The sequence below is a fragment of the Ostrea edulis genome, chromosome 4, assembly GCF_947568905.1.
Source record: "Ostrea edulis chromosome 4, xbOstEdul1.1, whole genome shotgun sequence".
NCBI classification, from domain to species: Eukaryota; Metazoa; Mollusca; class Bivalvia; order Ostreida; family Ostreidae; genus Ostrea; species Ostrea edulis.
In genome coordinates this window covers 6,824,532-6,847,530 of record NC_079167.1, presented here as the reverse complement: position 1 = coordinate 6,847,530, position 22,999 = coordinate 6,824,532, and the positions used below count along the sequence as shown (strand labels likewise).

Sequence of the window (22,999 nt, the reverse complement as noted above, 5' to 3'; positions counted from 1 at the left end):
TCGTATGTAAAACTTTTGATTCCCTATTGTGGTCCCATCCTACCCCGGGGGGCTATGATTTGAATAATGTTGTTTCTCCACTCATTGAGGAAGTTATCACATATAAGTGTTGTCTTTTCTGATCCAGTGGTTCTAACTTTTTAAAATGCTCGTCGTCAGACGTTCGTGTGTCCATCCGAGGTCATGTTTTCCGGACTTTCTAGCTCACCCGTCTGAGCTTAAAGCTCAAGTGAGCTTTTCTGATCGCCTGTTGTCCGTCGTCTGTCTGTAAACTTTTCACATTTTCGACTTCTTCTCCAGAACCACTGGGCCAATTTCAACCAAACTTAATATAAAGCATCCTTGAGTGAAAGGCTTTCAAGTTCTTCAAATGAAGGGCCATGCCCCTTTCAACGGGGAGATAATCACAAAAATGTAAAAATTGGGTTGGGTCATTTAATAATCTTCTAAAAAAAACCACTGGGTCAGAAGAGCTAAGATTTACATGAAAGCTACCTGACATAGTGTAGATTCAAGATTGTTAAAACCATGACCCTGGGGGTTGGATGGGGCCACAATAGGGGGATCAAAGTTTTACATACAAATATATAGGGCAAATCTTTAAATATGTTCTTATGAAGAATAACTGGGCCAGAAAAGTTTACATTTACATGAAAGCTTCCTGACATAGTGCAGATTCAAGTTTGTTAAAATCATGGCCCTCGGGGGTAGGATGGGGCCGCAATTGGAGGTCAAAGTTTTACATACAAATATATTTAGAAAATCTTATCAAGAACCATTTGGCCAAAGAAGTTTGCATTTTTACATGAAAGCTTTTTGACATAGTGTAGATTCAAGTTTGTTAAAACCATGACCCTGGGGGTAGGTTGGGGCCACAATAGGGATCAAAGTTTTACATGTGAATAGATAGGGAAGAGCGATGTGGCCCATGTGCCTATTGTTTCCGTAACATATGCATGTACAGCGTTTCCCTCAAGAAGCGTAAGAGTGAGTATCCATTTCAGCTGGAGTGGTGCAGCGTGACCTACTGTAGGGCTAAAAGTAGGTAAAACAGCTTTCCGGACTTTATTTAGCTCATTTGAGCTGAAAGATCAAGTGAGCTTTTCTGATTGTACGTCGCCTGTCTATATACTTTTCACATTTTCGACTTCTCCAGAACCTGTGGACCAATTTCATCCAAACTTGGCAAAAAGCATTCTTGGATGAAGGGAATTCAACTTTGTTCAAATGAAGGGCAGCACCCTTGGAAGTGATAACAAAAATACAGTGACACATTTTTTTAAATCTCTCCAGAACCAGCGGGCCAATTTCAATTAAACTTTGCATAAGGCATCCCTCAGTAAAGGGGATTCAAGTTTGTTCAAATGAAGGGTCATGCTACCTTTAAAGGGGAAATAATCAAGAACGGTATGTATCCAAAGTTTGGTATATGCATGTGTTAAATACTATGGATAACAACGATTAGCCGGTTAACCGATTACTCGGTTTAAAAAAATGCTAACCGAATAGAAAATTTGTAACCAACTGACCGTGTTATTTGTAGTAAAGAAATACTGTCGTGCTTGTATTAAATGTGTTTTAAAAAAAAAGGGGGGGGGGTAATATTCAAAAGTCTAGGTGATGTTTAAATATTAACTTTTTAGCTCTTCTGAGCCGAAGGCTCAAAGAGCTAGTCATATGTCTGGCGTGCGGTGTGCGTCAACTTTTTGGGAAAAGGGCTATATCTCAAGAACCCCTTGGCCAATTTTTGTCAAATTTGTCACAGGGTATCCTTGGCCCAAGGGCCTTCATTTACACTAAAACTAGGGTTGTGACCCTTTAACAAGGGGAGATAATTAGGAAAATGCAAACAAAAGTAGTGGTTGCTAAAACATCTTCTTCTCAAGAACCACTGAGAAAATTATCACCAAACTTATGCATAAGGATGAGGATAGGTTGTAGATAAAAAATTGTTCAAGGCATCATCCTGGGGTAAAGGGTGTGGTCTCAAAGTCACTTCAAAGTTGACCTTAAATTTTGTTTTGTTAAAACTTTGATATTTTGCTTAGTATAAGGACTAGGATCATCAAATTTTGTCAGTTGATGCATCTTAGGACCTAATATCATGTTGTCTCAAAAGTAGGTCATGGTGACCTACTTTTTGAATTTCGCAGGTATTTATCAAACGGATTTTGATGCATATCTTAGACACTTTTGAGCCTATGATCATCAAAAGTTGTCAGTTGATGGATCATGGGACCTTGAACTGCGTCATGTGAAAAGTTTGTCACCATGACCTACTTTCTGAATTTTATGGCTAATCATTTATGAATACATTTTAGGTTGTTATTTCAGATACCGAGAGGTTTAGAATCATCAAACCTTGTAAGTTGATGCGTCTAGAGGCCTCAAAACATATTTATTTATAATTTTAAAAAAGTAGGTCACAGTGACCTACTTTTTGAATTTTGCAGACATTCAAATTTCAATTTTAGATGCATATTTTGGACACTATGAAAGCTAGGATCATCAAACTTTGTCAGTTAATGCATCTTGAGTCTTCATAGTTTGTTGACCAAAAAGTAGGTCACCGTGACCTAATTTTGGAATTTGACAGCTATATTTTAATATTTCAGATACTATTTGACTTACAATCATCAAACTTTGTCAGTTGATGGGTCTTGAGTCTTCAGAGTGTGTCGACCAAAAAGTAGGTCACTGTGACCTACTTTTGGAATTTGACGTTTATATCTGAATATTTCAGATACTATTTGACTTCAATTATCAAACTTTGTCAGTTGATGCATCTTGAGTGTGTCGACCAAAAAGTAGGTCACTGTGGCCTTCCTTTGGAATTTCACGGCTATATTTGAATACTATTTCACTTGTCAGTTGATGCATCTTGAGTCTTCAGTGTGTCGACCAAAAGTAGGTCACCGTGACCTACTTTTGGACAGTTACATTTAAATTTTCAGGTACTATTTGACTTAACATCATCAAACTTTGTTAATTGATGAATCTTTGTTAGTGAGAATTTTTGCCTTTTCTACAATGTATCAGAAGAGCGATTCTAGGCCCATGGGCCTCTTGTTTAATGACTGATCAGATTTGATAATCTTCAAAGTAAAATTGCATGCAATACCGATAATTATAGTCCATTTTGTAGTAAAACCTGTTTGAAAGTTCCCAGTCAGGCTCTATATAATGCTTGCGTAAAATAAACTACCAAGCAGTACTAGTAACACACAGATAAAGTGGACGCTGCCAGTATAATTTCCCCATGGATTTTATAATCAGTTCAATGATTCGTACCGTTATAATATGTAATGAGGACAAGTAACATGCATGTACATTTCTGGTCAGAGAAAGATATATTATACAAAGTTGGAAGATGAAAATAAAAATGGCGGGGGGGGGGGGTACGCCTAAAAATCATGGAGGTCAGACTAAATCATATTTCGGAGTTACTTCCCAATGTTTCACGCATAGTAATACTTAAAAGAGAAAGAGAAGAAATGTCAGCTGTGTTATGTAGTACAGACTCGCACGTCCTGAGTAACTTTAGTGCCGTGTGCCGTCCGAACAGCTGGTTTTCGCTACGTTAGCAATTCTTGTAAACAAACTTCAAGACAATAGAACTATTTCTTTAACATAAACTCGATGCCAAATATTGTAATGAAAATAATCATATGATGCACCGTTCTGGCGTGGCGTTGCAAAAAGTTAACATTTTGAATTTTTACAAATATTCTTGCTATCATGCGGTTTTTGTTCACGTCTTTATTTATCGAAGCACTCATCATACTGTTTTTCAGTGAATTAAAAAAAACTGAAGCTAAAATAAAATAAAATAATACAGTAATTGAGAATTTTAAGTTTTAACTGGTTAATTACTTGTAATCGGTCAAAAGAATTTATGACTAATTGGTTACCAATTTTTCACCCATTGTCATCCCTACTAACTAAATATTACTACTGTGTTCACAAACAAGATCTTCAGTGCTTGCACCTCTGGTGTGTTCAGGGGTCCGTGTTTGCCAAACACTTACTTTTGTATTCTTTATAGAATCGACAGTTACTTTATCATACAGCGTACAATGTTTATTGGGGGCTAGAGGAGAAGTCTGCATTAATGTGAGAATAAGTTGTGATTATTATGATATTTTCAGTTTATTTCATTTAATTTTTTGATATATATTACATTATTGTAGAATTTTACCTCCGATACAATCTTCAGCGATCAATTTTTAGGCCTAATAAGACCTCAACTGTACGCAAAATAATCCTGCGCAGTAAATCGAAGGTTATCATAAGGGGTGGATCTGATTTTGGAAATGCATTCAATTTCCTGGGCCAACCTGAATACAAATTCTTTATAATCTTTAATGTCTGATGTGTATATCTGTTTGAATGGAGCCGACCGCCGAGTCCCGCACATGAACAACATTGTGCAACTTTGAGTTTGTTGCTACTTTTAAATGACTTTCTCGAGGAAAAAATTGTATTTGCAATTTTTGGAAATCTGTGATGTGTTCAACGACAGTGTTAGGAGATAATGGCTAGGCTGTAATGCATTAATAAGCGAATCCATACCATAAAATGTAAATGTTTGTGTTTGGGTGCTTTGTATACTCTTTACCGGAAGTTCAAAGATACCGTCCCACACGAACGATAACTCCTACATGCAAACATTACGAAAAGAGGCAATAGGGAATCAAAGTTTTATATGCTGATATATAGGGGAAATGTCTTTAAATATATCTCTTGAACTATATAAGCTAAGGCTTTTATATTTTGTATATACAAGCAATTCCATACGGCAAGACCTTTCATGTGATCCAATAGTGTGTGATCTTGACCTGGAAGTTTGACCTACTTTTAATAAAAATCTGACCTATTCAATATTTCCAGAACTATCTTAAGTAGATCTTTAATATCTTGTATATAGGTTTCTTTTAGCAAGGCCTTTCATTTCATATCATGCCCTTTGACCTTGAACTCTGAGTTTGACATACTTTTAAGAAAACATAACCTATTAAGTATATCAGGGACTATTTTAGGAAGGGCTTTCATATTTTGTATAAAGATTCTTTATGGCAAGACATTGTGACACAATGGTGTTTGATCTTTTGACCTTGGAGTTTGACCTACTTTAAGAAAAATCTGACTTATCTAATATCTCTTGAACTATTTAAGGTAGGACTTTCATATTTTGTATATAGATTCTTTATGGCAAAACCTTGTTATACTTTGGTGTTGACCTTGAACAACGGTAGGGCCAAGGTGGCTCGGGTGAGCGATGTGACCCATGGGCCTCTTGTTTCATTACGAATATAGATATTGTCCTGAAATTTAGTCACAAGCTTCAGCTCTTAGAAATACAAACTTGTACAGTTTACATTTCAACTGGATCGGTGCACCATGACCTACTTTAGGGTTAAAAGTAAGTCAAGCAGTTATTCATTTTTTTTCCGTTATAGATACAGGTATTGTCCACAAGTGTAGTCACAACCTTCCCCTCAGAGAAATACAGATTCAGTTTCCATTTCAGCTTAATTGGTGCACTATGACCTGCTTTAGGGCTAAAAGCAAGTCAAATTATTGCCAGTATATTTTCATTATTTCTTAAATTATCTCCCCTTTGAAAAGGGTGTGGCCCTTCATTTTAACAATTTTAAATCCCCTTTATCCAAGGATGCTGTATCACAATTTTTTGTTGAAATTGGTCTTGTGATAAGTCGAAAATATTAAAAATTTACGGACGCTGTACGAAAGGTGATTAGAAAAGCTCAGGTGAGCTTTTTAAAAAAAATGGGTCAATAGGTTGTGATTCCACTAGAATACATTGTTGCTTAAATAAGAAAGAGATTTAAACCGACAGTTTGATATTGAAAATGACAAAATAAAATTTAGCAAATTTTGCAATTTACAATAATACGCATCTCTAAAAGAACATTCGAAAGCGGACAAATCCCTCTGTTTAATGGTCGAAATACGCAATTTGCTCGTATCTAGCGTTAATTCCTTGCTTGATGACTAGCTTGTTTCATGGGATTACACATCATACTAGTATAGACTCGATCTCCCTTTCTCAGCGTATGTAAGATATACTCAGTGCATTAACAATATGCACTTTAGTCTAATCTTTATGTTGTGCGATACTTAGGTGACTGTAGAATGTCCTACATTTCATGATAGTGATGTAAAAATGATAAACTAGTAACTAGAGTATTCTATGAAATTTCGTACTTAAATATGACACAGTGAATAAAGTTAATTTGTGTCTCTAATGCGTAAACCTGGAGCACAAAACCTCTAAACGTTTCATTTACAAAGATCAAATGTGCACATATATGTATTCCTTTAAGTCAAACTGAAATTGGACTCTTGAGAACTGCCATTAAATGTCCGTCATTTAAGCGAAGACAATCTATTGTAGAAATATCAACTTTATTTAACAGATGAAAGGACCAATGCCCTCTTAAACAGAAATCTTGGCTCATTGTTACACAAAAAATAACATTCACGATACCCTGTACTCTACTACTTAAACAACGCAAATCGATCTTTAAAAAAATCATTGTAATCCAATTTAAAGACTTTCTAAAGAGTATTAAGGCGGCAATTCTTAGCTAAACTCTTTGTGGTTTTAGAATAACTTTCTCACGCAGTCACAGAACGATAGTATCAATAAGGAATAATATATCACTATATACTGTGTCCTGTAACAGGGATCGAATTTCACTCGTATCCTAAATCACTTTACAGAGTCCATTTATGTGAAAGACCGGGGCTTATCTCCCCAAACTAAGGTCGTGGCTTCGGATAAATTCCTCCAAAGAAAAGTAAAAATCAAAGACCATGCTCCCTGAGATAGTCGCCTACTTTACATATCATGTTGTAACACCCTCCTGGGTGAACGCCATCCTCGTACACACCAATCACCAGCGAGTTCCTGCAGCGATACACGATACAGCCCGTGCCCGAGGCACTCTCACGCCCAACCATCACAACGCTGTCCATCCGCGTACACGTGTATCGTTTGCCACACAGTGATATCCCTTCCATTCGGAGACTGCTGGGTTCCACGAACCCCCGTGTGATGGCTTGAATCTCAGCAGAAGACAGTTCCAAAGTGGGCGATGTTGCCCAGCGTCGTCCATCGGCGCCCACTATCGCGGCCCGGGACACGTACCCACTCTCAATTAACACATTAGTGACATATTCCGACCAAGCGGGTGACATCCCGATGTTCACTTCATCCAAATGTCGAACACATGAGTGTAGGTTAAATGGCTGTTAGTTAATGAATGCATTCACTCTGAAAGTAAAAGCTGTTTAAAACTTCTCAACGGAAAAATGTATTCTAATGGACGAAGCACAAAGGGATTTTTACTTACCTGTTCAGAACGGGATCGATGGGGAACATTTCTCACGCGTTATTTAATGAATGTGCAAACTTGAATAAAATTTATCAATGTTTAATTCATCTAGGCGACAAATCGAATACATATTCTAGATACATATCGATTAACAGAATTAAAGCAAGGCTTTATAAAGTGGAAACAAGATATCATCGTTAAAACTATTGAATGCATTTAGAAGAACTTAAATCCCATATTGTGGACCAAAAACAAACACAACTTTATCCATAATAGTTTACCTTGGTGTTGTGTTGGGTTTAAATGAGTGCTTGAACAAAATCAATGTGGGAATACTGATAAAGATTTCAATTCGATCAATTTTTGAATTTGACGTAATAGTATTAACGTTGAGCACGTCACACTAGTTTGACACGTTTAATTAGTTTAATAGATATACATTGTTGTCTTTATAATATATATATATATATATGAACAAATTATCAACACATTATTTTGTACAAATCTAATAAATGATAACAAGCAAAATGGTAATATACGTGTTATACAAAACATGTGTGTTAAATTGTTATGTCATATATGATATAAGTATGTAACAAAGTACTGTAGTCTACACAACGTTGCCCAAATGTGTAAGCTTGCCTAAACTCCTACAAAGGAAAAAAATCTAAAAAGTTATCAAGATCAGCTCATATATCAGTTTGTCTATTGTTTAAAAAGTTCGGGATATATTTCTTTGCGGATTTGATTTAAATTTTTTCTCCTCGCTATCTCAAAGTACTGTTGAATGTCATTTGTCAAAATTTGGACATTATCTATCATTATAGATATCTGATTTTTGTCTTTTGTAAGATTAAGTCCTCGGTCATTGATACTGGGATATCTCTTATATTTGCCTGGGGCTTTGTTTTTCGGAAATTGTCTAATATTGCTTTCATGTTTCCAAATGCTGAAGTTGAATTTTTTAAATGTTTTCATTGGCAGGTTAACAAAATTATTTACAGAGTTCAATTCTAAACAAATCCCTCTCTGATTTGAAATTTTAATTTGCTGAGTCTATTTAACAGTTTGGATTTGATGGACCAGACCTGTAGTGCATCAACATTTTCAGAGACAAACAGAATATCGACATTATATAGAACAATAGATCAATGAGAAACACCCCATGCTTGTTTACTGCACACCCCCTCCCCCCGAACCTCCCAGTACTACTAGAAATTAAAGGCGTGCACGCGAATTGAAGATATATAGGCTCTATAATCATTGCGAGTCAGTAACTATTTTTCTCAAATTTGAGCTTATTCATTTTTTAAGAGACACAAGACTTTGAGAAAACCGGATACCAACGAGCACACACCATGGACCCTGTTACCATACCTTCCCCTGACGTCATCTCTATTGAAACAATAGTGTTCTCGATGATCTGTTCAAATGAAAATATATACAAGGCCTTGTGCCGGCAGACTTCACAAAGTGCATTAGCTATGGAGCACCAAATTGGTTGCTGGCTCAAATAACTCAAGATATCATTATTTGAAGATATCATTAATTCAATTAATTCGATTGATTGGACATCAAATCAATTATTGTTCTAGTCAGTTGAATTAATGCGTGCATCAATTTAACATTGCTCTCATCAACTGAATTGATGCCCAATGTTAATTGAATTGATGAGAGCAGTGACGGATTTGATGCACGCACCAATTCAATAATTGCGCGCATTAAATCAATTGAAGCGCGCATCAAATCAATTAATGCTCTCATAAATTAAATGAATGCTCACACAAAGGTGGTGGAATCCTAGCTTGCAAAAATTGAATTGGAGCTCGGTATGAATGATCTGATGATCTCTTTAATTCCATGGAAGATATCTTTAATCATTTACAGCGATTCTGTAAACGGATTGATGCGAGCATCAGTTCTTTTTAAAGGAACAATCTCATTTAGGAGATCATTAATTCAATTGTGGATATACAATGTATCTCCAATTAAATGATTGCTCGCTCTTTTTAAAGGAATCATTGCGCGCATCAATTGAATTATTGACATAATCAATTCCATTAATTGCATTAATGTGCGCAATAATGAAATTGAAGAGAGCAATTATTGCGCACATTAATTGAATTGATGTGCGCATTAATTGAATAATTTTTCTCTTCAATTGAATTATAGAGCGCATCAATTCAATTGTTGATATCACCAGTTCATTTGAAGAGGATATTGCGCGCATCAATTCAGCAAAAATAATTAATGCTATCAAAAAGTCACCGGTCACGGTAGCTCAGTGGTAGAGCGTTCGCTTCGTAACCGGGAGGTCTTGAGTTCGAGCTCCGTTCGTGCCATGTTCGCGTCAAACCTAAGATGTTAACATAGGTAGTGATTGCTCCTTCGCCAAACGCTCGGTGTTTAGAAGTGAGAATAACGGATCTTTAGAAGTGAGAATAACGGATCTTTAGAAGTGAGAATAACGGATCTTTAAAAAATGTAGGTACCGTGTCGCGGCATAAAAAACCCACCACTGGTATTGCATTAAGCATAGGTTTAAATTTTTGGTACCCACAACTGGTGACGTCTCAATATTAGTGAGAAATTCTCGACGGGACGTAAAACAAACAACCAATCAACAATTCAATTAATTCGTATAATAATTCAAAATTGAAGATACCTTAGATTATTTAAAGAAATCTTTAATTGAATTGTAGCGTGCATCAAATGGATGGATGGTATCTTCAAATTATTAAAAATATCTTAGGGAGAGGGCTTAAATAGGCTATGCCTGCTGCCCGATCCCATTCACTTTGTGAATAAAATATAGTTTAAATTAAATTAAAAATATCTTCAATTTTTGAGTTTACGTTCATTCGGCGATTCATAGTTAGCGCTTCATGAAAAGTATTCCGGCGTGAAGCGCTTCAATTCATACCCACACGTATTTTCAAAACTTAAATGTACATTCTACTTTCATTTCTACAAATATACGCGAGGAGACATGTCTGTAGTCTTAAAGAGCTAAAAGTAATTCGAGATCTTGATTTACACAATTCATTCCCACGGTTTACCACTATAATGGATTATTAATCCATTCTCACAGATAATCAAATTTGTTCCCTTGTCTGATTATTTTTAAAGCAACCAGGATTATTGCGAACGATGATTCATATTTTTATGTTATTATTTTGGAAAATAAGACGTTACTTTAACTCTAGAAGTGCAAAAATTCTAATAACTTTGCTTTGAATGATATATGATAGGCTATATTTATAAATGTTAATATTGTATATACATGTAATAGCATTGAATAATAAATTCAGTTGGTCTAAAGAGATGCCGTTTAAGGATCATCGATACTCTGCTCACCAAGTAAAAATTATCCATTCTGATAGGGATTTTCTACAGGCACGTACATACTGTAATACCAGGGTGCCTGTCCCCTTTTTGGCAAGAACCCTTTCCTTATATTTTGCAATGGGAAAATAATGTTACCTCCCCACTGTTTCCGAGTGGAACTGATTATTTGTTATTAATTAAGAGAGCTGACAACGATTTGGTAATCTGTGGGAATGGATTGGTAGTCTGTGGGAATGGATTGGTAGTCTATGGGGATGGATTGGTAGTCTGTGGGAATGGATTGGTAGTCTGTGGGGATGGATTGGTAGTCCGTTGGATTGAATTGATAGTCCGTGGGAATGGATTGGTAGTCTGTGGGGATGGATTGGTAGTCTGTGGGGATGGATTGGTAGTCCGTTGGATTGAATTGATAGTCCGTGGGAATGGATTGGTAGTCTGTGGGGATGGATTGGTAGTCCGTGGGAATGGATTGGTAGTCTGTGGGAATGAATTGATAGTCCGTGGGAATGGATTGGTAGTCGGTAGGAATGGATTGGTAGTCTGTGGTACTAGATTGATAGTCCGTGGGAATAGATTGGTAGTCTGTGGGAATGGATTGGCGGGGGGATTCGTTAATCCGTGGGAAGGAATTTGGTAATAATCCGTGATAATTTTACATCACTTCCTATACAGCGCTTTCCCAGAATAACAGATGAGTATTGGATACCGAACGGTCCTAGGATACATGTACGGTAGACAGCTATTTTCGGAGGAGGACAGTCAGACTTTAAGACCCGGCTGATGGTAACTGATAATCTTTGAAGACATTCATGATTCTGTGTTTATTAATATTGTTTGTAATTTCCCAAGAAAAACTGCAAAATTTATCTATAATTCTTATAACACCAGACAAAAATACTTATGGAAGGCTACATAATTCAATTATCTATCGTAATATACAATCCAAATGACTGTATACATGTTTATGCGAAGACATCGTTTATTGTGTTAAATTGTTTAAAGTGACATATAGGTCCGTTGAGCTGGGTGTGAAGTTATATTAACCTGTATCTTACTGAAATGCAACTACTTAGCAATTTTAACAAGTCATATATTGTGCTTAATGTACCATATAGTATATTGATAGAATGTAAGGGCAAGACATACCCTTGATATATGTCACATGATGATGGCGGTATTTCTGTGTAAATTGTGAAAGTTTGTGGTCCGAAGTCATCATGTGGAAAAATCGAAGACTTTTCGAATGTATGGAAGTCAGTGATCCAGAATACTTAAGCAGCAAGGTTAGAAAAGAATCGGTTTGCCCCAGAATGAAAAAAAGGTTAGATTTCAGTATTGTAATATAAAATGTTCCGACCAGAGACACAAGGTACGATTATAAGGAGGAAGAGTTAGCGGAATGGCTGAAAACAATAAGAAGTAGGGAGCTCCAGCATACAGAGAACCAGTGGCCATAACTTCATAGGAACAAATTCAGGTCAGTACTTGACATCAAAGAGGGACATATTCATGTAGGTTCACGCAACAGTTTGTCAGTTGGAAAAATAAAATTTAAAGTTTAAAAGATAAATTCAGACCAACGACTGTGAGAAATTTGAGATTGATAAAAATGAAGGAATGGTAAACAGGCAACTTTTTCCATAAATGATTGCAAAACAGATACTGAAGTACAATCATTAGAAGAGACAGAAAAAGATCAAGGTTGTGTTCGTGAAAGCATGTATTTCAATAGGGGAGGACGGTGAAAATAAGAAAATAAAAAAAATGGAGAAAAGACAATCTACGAACAAGTCCGATGTGAAAGAACGAGTCATTTTAAACTAAATCTTTTAGCAGCACATTCTTGAATGATTATGTAAAGTAGTAATCAGGGATGTGATTTTTCCTCTTTTCAGAGGAAATCCTCTGATTTGCTCAATTTTCGAAAAAATGAAACACTCTGGATTTGATCTAAAGTGGCAGAAAATGGTATTTTTCCAGGTAGGGTGAGGTGTTTTCCTCCCTTGTTGACCAGTTTTCCTCTGATTTCTGAGGAATTCAGTCACATCCCTGAGTAATTAAAAAGTAGTAATTAAAACTGGTGATGTCAATAAATGAATCTAGTTTGAAGAAAAATATTAAAAAAAATGTCAATGGGTTTATTTCATTCTTCACAAATAGGTGTTGAATTTTCAGGAAAATGAGCGACGCATCGCATTAATCTCGCAGCACAATATTGTGGTGATCTATTGATTTTTGAAGGATTCTCTCAGCTACTTTTCGTCGAATGCTTTATGTAAGCGATACGTGGTTGTAAATGTGAGTAGTTTTCTCCCAACTATGAAGGACGCTCTTCAGTCCCCGTCTGCACTGAATCAAGATGGTTGTCTTACACACGAAGGCTGTTCACCGGCACCAGACGACAATCGCTTGTTAACATCCACAGACAAAGAGTCCATCAAAATTACAAGGAAGTACGTACCAGTGCTGACAAGACCAAAGAGACCACGTGTGTCCGGGAGAGTTCGGTATGTGTACCTAGTGTCTGGGTGTCTACTGTTTGTGGTGTCTTTGGTGCTAATGGTGGCGGGAACCATAAGGGTCAACCAGTGTAACAAGGAAGAAGAGGTAAGACAATCAATCGCGCGCTTATTGATGAATTCTGAATTCATCCTGATGAGGAAATCGGGTTTGTGCGATAAAGTTCTAATCAATTAACGTATTAATGAGTATCACATATGAAATGAATATTTAACCCACCTAACATGTTCTTGATTTTTGTATACAGAGACTGGCTTCAGAGTAGGCTTGAATACTTATTATTTGCATGCTTGATATCAGCAACCTTTAGACACACAATCAAGATTCCAAAAATTTAAAGACATTTGGGGGACAGTTTTCACACACAGGTTCATGTTTGTGGGAATTTTCTGTTTTCCTATCATCTCACAATAGATAATGTGCCTTCAACAAATCGACAAGCATTACATCTAAGAAACCTTGATTAATTTGATTAGTTCATCCTTCAGCTATGAATATCTCCTTTGAGATGTAAATTAAAAGATTGCAGTGAGCCGATTATTCCATACATATAACCCATTGCTACTGCTAATATATATTGTGTAAACATTGCAATTCTTGGTATATCATGTCTGTACTGTTTGTATTGATTTCAGAGGAAATGGGGAGAACGTTTCATCGAAGAAAACGTTGGTAAGTAAGGCAACTCACTTCCTCTTCTAATGGCGACTAATTGCACTTAGTCCTCAGTAAACTGTCAATTTATGTTAAAGAAATTGTAATCATGAATACCTGTACTGTAGTCATGATCTTGCACGAAATGAATCGTGCAACGACTTGAGATTGCTATTGTAACCAAAACAACGTGAATTTCGCACGTACATGTCTAATTCTAATATATATCTATTAAAAATACAGGAGGGTATATGATCTGCGACGCTTCACGCTGGCTTTCTTCAGGAAGCGCGTATCGTTGCAGTCCATACCCTCATGAAAGGCGAAGATAACGAACAGTGATATATTCATGTATATTCATTTCTGTCGAAATTCCCAGTCGTTAAAATAGACTTACTATATTTATCAAATAGTTCTGTCGTCACACGTGCATTGTTTACAACTGTAGCGCGTTCGTGAAGAAATGTCCATTATTACAATTTGTAAAGATATCAAAGGCAAAGCATTGGAAATGTAAATATTTGAATATGTCGGACTTACAACGTTATCATTAAAAAATGTTTTGTGGTAAACATAGGTACTTGTATATATTTTTGCTGTTGTCTGTACCATGAATTTGTGATGTGTATCAATGTACAATGCAAAAAGTTATGTTTCAAAACGTAACCAAATGGTGTATCAAAGCCAAGGTCAAGTGGTTGCGGCCACTAAATTTGCTTAACGCATTCACGTTTATATTTCTTAAAAGAGTATAACAGCGGAATGTTATCTTTCCGAATTGAACCTTCACATGATGTCATCTAAGTTTTCTTGACTTTCTGTCAACAGATCAGTTTGTTTCCACGAACAACTTTGCCCTTGAAAAACCAACCAAACAAAGTTCAGATCATGTGGAGGAGACCAGAGGTCACTCAGAACTAGCCGTAGACGGAGACAGCCAAACCTGCTCACAAACAGGTAAAGCAAAAATCGTAATAATCAATAAGGAGAGGACGATCCAAGTTACAGAACTGCACGATTGATAAGATAAGTCGCTCTGAAAGTTACCTGGGAGTAACTTCATTTATAAATACAAGGGAAACAATATTTGCTGAAAGTCAGTTCAGTATTAGCTGAAAGTCAGTTCAGTGTTAAGCAGAACCGGTTGTGATTGCTCAATGGTAGAGCGTTACCTTCGTGACCGGGAGGTCGTGAGTTTGAACTTAAACGCGTAAACATAGATAGTGATTGCTCCTTTGCCAAACGCTCGGCATCTAGAAGTGAGAATCACGGGTCTTTCGGATATGACCTTAAAAACGGAGTTCCCATGTCGCGGCAGGTGTTGGCACGCAGAAGAACCCTCACTGTTACGGCCCTGAGCGCTAAGCATAGATCTAAATTTGTGGTTCTTAAATATGAGTGAAAAATTCTTGAAGGGACGTAAAACCTAGAAATAAACAAAAAACCAGTGGTAAGCATAGAGGGATAACAAGGAAGTCAGTAACCTGGTAATCCGAGATATAACATAAAAACCAAAGAGAAGAACGAGCAGGAAGTCTGGAGGGATAACAAAAAAACCACCTATAATAACTAGCTGGAAGTCAGTAACCTGGTAATCCGAGATATAACATAAAAACCAAAGAGAAGAACGAGCAGGAAGTCTGGAGGGATAACAAAAAAACCACCTATAATAACTAGCTGGAAGTCAGTAACCTGGTAATCCGAGATATAGCATAAAAACCAAAGAGAAGAACGAGCAGGAAGTCTGGAGGGATAACAAAAAACCCACCTATAATAACTAGCTGGAAGTCAGTAACCTGGTAATCCGAGATATAACAAAAACCAAAGAGAAGAACGAGCAGGAAGTGTGGAGGGATAACAAAAACCCCACCTATAATAACTAGCTGGAAGTCAGTAACCTGGTAATCCGAGATATAACATAAAAACCAAAGAGAAGAACGAGCAGGAAGCCTGGAGGGATAACAAAAAAAAACCTATAATAACTAGCTGGAAGTCAGTAACCTGGTAATCCGAGATATAACAAAAACCAAAGAGAAGAACGAGCAGGAAGCCTGGAGGGATAACAAAAAACCCTATAATAACTAGCTGGAAGTCAGTAACCTGGTAATCCGAGGTGTAACATAAAAACCAAAGAGAAGAACGAGCAGGAAGTCTGGAGGGATAACAATAGAGCAACTGGAAGGAAGGGACCTGGTAATCAGAGAGATAGCAACAAAAACCAACCCATAATAACTAGCAGGAAGCCAGTGACCTGATAATTAGAGGGACAGCAAACAGAATAACTAGCAGAAAGTCCGTGACCTAATAATCAAACGGATAACAATAAGCAAAATAACTAGCAGGAAGTCCGCGACCTAATAATCAAACGGATAACAATAAGCAAAATAACTAGCAGGAAGTCCGCGACCTAATAATCAAACGGATAACAATAAGCAGAATAACTAGCAGGAAGTCCGCGACCTAATAATCAAACGGATAGCAATAAGCAGAATAGCTAACAGGATGTCCGTGATCTAATAATCAAACGGATAGCAATAAGCGGAATAGCTAACAAGAAGTCCATGATCTAATAATCAAAAGGAAAGCAATAAGCGGAATAGCTAACAGGAAGTCAGTGAAATGGTAACCAGAGGAAAAACAGAAAGAACGACAAACGCCCACGAGAATCCAATAAGAATACCCCGAAGTCTACTCTCTTCCTATCTATGTTTATAAATAATCAATTGATAGGATTGAAGTCTAGGAAATACGTACATTGTTTATAAGATAATCAATATAAATTATATAATCTTTTAATAGGATTGAAGTCTAGGAAATACGTACATTGTTTATAAGATAATCAATATAAATTATAGAATCTTTTGTTTAAAGTGCAGCGCTATATTTTCACTCTTCTTTTTATTTGTTTGTTTACTTGTTTGTAGATGAGGAAATATGGCCATGGTGGTGGGTAGACCTAAAAACCATTAGACCAATAGAGGCAGTCATTATCAAAGGAAGTCCTAATCAAGGTATCAACAACTTATTTAAGAAAAAACCCTGTTTTTATGCCCCCGCCATGTTCTGGACATATAGTGTTACTCCTGACTGTCTGTTATCCCGTCATAGTAAGCAATCTAATTAAAATCAGATCCTAAGATACGCTCACAATCGCAGAGTATGCGGCACGAATCTAAGCAGTCTGGTTTTAATTAGATTGTCATAGTAAGTTTTCCGGAAATTTTTTGACTGTGCTTGTAAATAATGAACTAATATTTGGTATAATTCTTTTAAATGACTTACAGATTAATTTCAAGTTTCATGTCGATCGACCGATTTTCACCAAAATAATTGTCCTTAGACTTAGAAAATATTAAATTCTTCAGTTTTCCGGACTTTATTTGGTTGCTGTGCTTGTATATAATGAGCAGCTATATGGTGTCTATATTGATGACCTTCACATCAAGTTCGAGTTTTATATGGATTGACCGATTTTCACCAAAGCTACTGCTCTTAGACTGTTTTCCAGACTTTTTGTTGTTGCTGTACTTGTACTGGCAAGAGCTTATACTTGATGCATCTCTTTATACATGTACATGTAGTTTATACTGATGACTGAAAGATAAAGTTTGAATTTCATATCGATTTTTCCATTTTCACGAAAGCAATTATTGTCCTTCACCGTTTTCCGGACTTTTTCTTTACTACGTTACTTATTAAACTGGTTGTATCGTCAATTACAGGGACCAGTTATGGTCATTTTTCAAAAAGATTTCATTCACTGAAGCTATGTTCTAATTATGATAGCGTACTTGATCTTCTTATTTCTTACTTTTATCAATATGTGTTAGGTTAACGTTGCGTATTTAAAACTGCTGTTCAAATATTTGTAGTATTACATCTTTCTAATGTTGTCTAGGTAAAGTCGTATTAAATGTTACAATTCACACTATTCACAACGCCTAGTACTTTGATTTTTCCTTTGAATATTACTTTTCGAACACCAAAACAAATATATATTGTGGAAAGAAGACTAAAAATAATTGATATTTTTTAGAAATATTTAATTTTCTTTGCTCCAGGTCTTCGAAATTTAAGTGTCACAATTCAAATGACTGAACCCATTTTCATTTCCGAAAACTCCAGCAATCCAGCACCTTGTTTCATTCAGACAGAGGTGTCCACGTCAATCATCACCACGTGTGGCTATAACGCCAATGGAAGGTAATGTGTGTCTGTTTCATTATCATCCATTGGAACTGAATAAATGGTATTCTGGTGTAAAGCATTGATATAAAGATATGATTTTAAAATCAAGTCTGTTTCTCAAGAATGGTATAAATCAGTTGAATTTTATTTGTGGATCGTATCATTCATATATGATTTTCTAGCTAGTATTACCCGTTCTGAATATGGAAGAGACATGGCATGGTATACTGTTGAATATAAAAAGGTGTTTTTCTATACGTTTGTTTCTATAGATATGTAGTAATCCGGAGAGGAACAGATGGATACAGGAGTCCCCAGTCCCTGTTACTGTGTGAAGTATTAGTGACACAGAGGCTAGGATAGTGACCAGAGTCTGCTGACAGTAGCTGCTGTCCGTGGACTTGTATCTGGAAGACTGATTTGTGATACATGTACCTGTGTGTATATATATATATATATATATATATATATATATAAGAAATGGGGTAATCGATTAATCGCAATCAGCTGTAATTGATTACATTTTCTCATGTAATCAAATGTAATCTGTAATCGAACTTTTTCTTTTAGATTACATGTAATCGTAATTGTAATTGATTACTTTAATTTTTTCCTGTAATCATGATTACATTTAGATTACATTTTAATTACATGCAAGTTGTTTATCGAATTTCATTGATACTTTTATTAGACCTATCAAAAGGGTTTGTTTTGTTTATTTCTCTTTAACTTTCTGTAGTGAAAATTAATTATTTATATCAAACTGATTAAAAAATAGATGCATTTATTTTATTTTTTTATTTTTATTTTTATATTCCCCCCCCCCCAGATTTTATTTCATATGTTTTTATTCACACTTTGGTTGGATCATTTTGTTTTGAAATAAAAACTTCTAATAGTTAAGTTACTGTAAGCTTGTAATTAATGATCAAAGGTTGCACAACAATGCAGTTATGAAAACTGTTTTCACTAAAGTGTTTTCACAATGGTCAGTGGACATGGGACACTCATGGGGCACACATTTACATTAATTGTTATACATAGTTGAATAACGATGTTTTTACAATAATTAATGAGCACATTTTCATAACCATCGCACAGTTCAAACAATTTCTAATTTCGATGTTCGCGTTTACAGATAACCGCCACCTATCGGCTGAAATTGGAATTCTGGGAAATAGTGGGACACAAAAAGCAAGCTATTCTTTGAAAATTTCTATTTCAATCTACGTCTGTAAAAAGTGCTTATTAAGGAATTTACTCTTACAAACAAAACATCAATAAGAATCTGTAGATGAAAACGATTCGTTACTGATTTTTGGGATTATGGTGTCTGCGCACTGTAACCTTCGCATAGCGGTTAGAGGTCAAGAAAATCAATATTTTCGCAGAGTGCATTATGTAATTAGAGTTCACGTCATTAAGCTATTACACGGTAGGCACGTGGACAGGACACATGGTAAATACGACGGATTGTAGACGCATTTTACTGTTGCAATGTTCTCATTGTGATCATCGAAATGGAGCATTATTTTATTGCGTATCTTGAAAATTTGTCAAGAATGTAAATTTGTAAATGAAAGGGGTGGCCACGTATTTCAGTTAAAACAGAATTTAGAAAAAGTGTGTATAATATATTTTGCTGGTTAATCAAAGAGGATTTTTTCCTGTGTTCACAAAATCGCGTACTCGGATGGGGGTTTTGAGTCGACTCGCGTAGCGAGCTACTTTCTTAGTATCAGGTCCGTCCTGCGGATTCACCGCTTCACAATACCACCCTAGCTCATACGCAACTGAATATAGTTTGACTGGCAGTGTATGTTTATTGATTTGTTAAATGAAATCATTGCCGTATACATTAAATTCTTAATGTCGATGGAACGCACAAATTGTTTGTGAAAGAATGTGAGTGTATTTTAGAATCAGGCATCGACCCATCGTCGGATACCCACGGCTGATCTCGTCTTCTACTCAGTAGAAGACGAGGTCAACCGTGGGTATCGGACGATGGCATCGACCTAGCAGGTCTGCAACTGAATACAGTTGGGAGAAGATGATACTACGGATATGAAAGCAGACAGTGCATATCTTTCATTGAATTTAAAATTTGTCAACATGGTTAATAAAGTCATATATGATATATTAAAATCTTAGTCAAACAATAATGGGGAAAGACGTATGAAGTCTATCGAAATATTTTTAATCGCGCAAGAATATAAAGAGGGAGAGGGTGAGGATGCATAAGGACTTCGATTTTCCGTGGAAATAAATGATATTGCTATTTTTGAACTAATATTCTAACAGAATTCTGACGAAAATACCCCGGTTTATCTGAAATAAATTAACGAATTCTATATTTGCTGTGTTTTAATAAATAAACAACGAACGAGTTAACATTATTTACATAAACACGTGGTACATTTTTGCGGGAATACGCCATGTAAGCAGAACGAAGGAAGATATTTGAAGACTTCAAGAAATTAAATTTGTATCGATACCTGCTACAAATTGTGTCCGGGCTGTAACTGTTTTGTTTTTTGTGGTAGGCTTTTGATATTTGATATGTACCGATAAGTGATCATTTCATGTAGATGTGCTGGGTACCATGAATAGTCACGGTGACCTTTGATCTTGAACTTTTATGTTCACACAACTTTTGAAGCTTTATGGGTGTATTCCTCTAGCCGATGTGTCGTGTTCCTAGTTTGTGACGTTGAAATTCCAAAGATATATAGTTAAGCATAATACATATGCTTGTACATTTTGTTTTACTATGCTTTAAAGATTCAAAATTAAGGAGGTATGCTACACCAGAGAAATTTGATTTGGATGAAAAGTGGAGGATATGTGCAACAATATTTTAAAATTGAAAACTTTCAAATTTACTTTATTTAGAAAAAAAAAATGTAGTTTTAGTAGAAAGCAATCTGAGAAAAATTTAAAACCCCTGCTGGATTCGAACACGTGATCTACAGTTCAGCAGTCGACATACTAGCCTACTGAGCTACTCAGCTAGGCGAAAATATCTATAATGAATAGACAAATATTGCTGATAATTGAATTTTCATCCATGTTATAAAAGGAAGTCATCCATTATGACGATGTAGAGTACATCCTTAATTAAATCTTATAAGACGGTGCTGCATATATACCCCCCCCCCCTCACCACCACCCCTTGTTGGAAATCGTGGACGAGTCGACTTTGAGGCCTTTGATTCTTTCTTCTCCCTCTCTCTAAAATGGATTTGAAATGACGATTTAAATTTGAATTTTTTTTCCAGAACGGTTAGGAGAAGTCGGATGAGTACATCATACTAATTTTAATTTGAGATAGAACACAATATTATCCGACACGCACGTTTTCTGTTGTGCACGTGTATCAGAAATAAAATATATATGTCTCTACTAAGGAAAATACTGCAAATTGTCATTGTTTCAAGCATGAGCCTTAAACTGATTGCGGTCTACAGCAACATACAATGAAAAATATTAGTGTTTTCAATTTGTTTTTACTTGATTTCCTTCTTTATCATTCGACAAAAAAGCATAAATATCTTTGTACCGTACTTGTGCCATCTATCAATTTTTTCATATGTCTTGCAAGCACCGGTGTATGCACTGTTTGCTATTGACAAAAGACTGGTGACGGTGTTTGCTACGGACATTGAGTACTATACACCAGTTTCATAACAAGTGCAGTCTTTTCTTAGAGATCAGCCGAGCATAGTGAAAATTCAAGTAAATTAAAAGTCGAATATCTTGGATATGGGGTAACCCATATCTATTCTTGTTACTTAAACATATAATATTGCCGAACGTATGAAGGAAGGGCATGGTTTCACAACCTGTATTCCCCATTCCCTCATTTTTTCTGCGAATGATCTTTTTATATGAAATCTTTTTAAATAGTTTTTCGGCGATATACCTCTTCATTTTTTCTAACAGGAGGAAATTAGTAGTAAAGATTCTTATCAAAGTCCATGGAGAGCGATACCCTCTCCCTGCTTGGAATATGATTATACCAAAATACATATGATATATGATTTGCATATATAATATTTGTGTGATTTGATTATGGAAATTTCGCTGGCTGAATCTCTAAACTTTTTTTAAAAAGCTAAACCTGTCAATATTGGACTGATTCTGCCTGTTGCTATTCTGCGATCTCTCTTTGTTAGGAGACCAGTCATTTTTATTTACGTATAACGTAACAGTTTGAAAAATACTGTTTGCAAATTACTCTTGTAGCGTTTTATGATGTTTATTGCTAGTCACTTCTTTTATGATTTTTTTCATATTAGAACTTTGGATTCACATTCTATCCAACCTGACTTTGAATTGAAGTCAACCTCATTTTTGATTACAAAAAATAACCCAACTTTCATGCTTTGATTGCTACCGATAATTATGCAGTGAATTCAGAGCCATAAAGATGCATATAATTAGGTACATCTAAATGATTTCTGGTAAAGTGATGAAAGGGATGTAAAGTATTTCGTATACCTTCATTATTATGTTGGTACTTGCTACTTGATATATGTAATTGTGTGAATTTTTCTTTTTGCTTTTGTGTTTATCAACGCCATTATAAAGTTTATATTCAACATGGTAAACAGGCTCAGGACATCCATGTATGTTATTTCCTTACAGAAAATGTATTATCTAGTTGTATAAAATTAAACATTAATGCTTGAACTTCTCCTGTTTTTCCTCCTCGGTAACATATATGAAGTCAGCTTAGCGCTTTTCAGTACTTTCGTACTTTCAGTACTTTGATTTTTTTGTATTGGCCATGAGAAAGAATTAATTTGGGGGTTAAAACGAAAATTTACAACTTTAGATAAGTGTTATTTTCGCAGAGTTTATACATTCAACTATGCAACAGAATTTTAGAAAGTTCTGGGGAAATTGTCATTTCATGCTTTTTG

The 22,999-nt window shown here is 35.8% G+C and overlaps 2 protein-coding genes across 3 annotated transcripts; one reads left to right on the top strand and one right to left on the bottom strand.

Moving 5' to 3' along the window:
- Positions 1–6,410: 6,410 nt before the first annotated feature.
- On the bottom strand, positions 6,411–7,349 carry LOC125670375 (profilin-2-like). The gene has a single exon (XM_048905494.2). It carries the CDS (start codon positions 7,222–7,224, stop codon positions 6,832–6,834), a length of 393 nt encoding a protein of 130 aa, XP_048761451.2. The 5' UTR covers positions 7,225–7,349; the 3' UTR covers positions 6,411–6,831.
- A 5,480-nt stretch (positions 7,350–12,829) lies between these two features.
- Positions 12,830–22,761, top strand: LOC125670894 (uncharacterized). Of its 2 annotated transcripts, none has more exons than XM_048906333.2 (6): positions 12,830–13,316; positions 13,865–13,901; positions 14,712–14,840; positions 16,808–16,894; positions 18,009–18,086; positions 18,344–22,761. In XM_048906333.2, the coding sequence occupies exons 1-6, from the start codon at positions 13,029–13,031 to the stop codon at positions 18,349–18,351; spliced, it is 627 nt and encodes a 208-aa protein (XP_048762290.1). In that variant the 5' UTR covers positions 12,830–13,028; the 3' UTR covers positions 18,352–22,761. The 2 variants fall into 2 exon arrangements, with proteins under 2 accessions (XP_048762290.1, XP_048762289.1); XM_048906332.2 differs by having other exon boundaries at positions 12,875–13,316; positions 17,945–18,086.
- Positions 22,762–22,999: the final 238 nt, after the last annotated feature.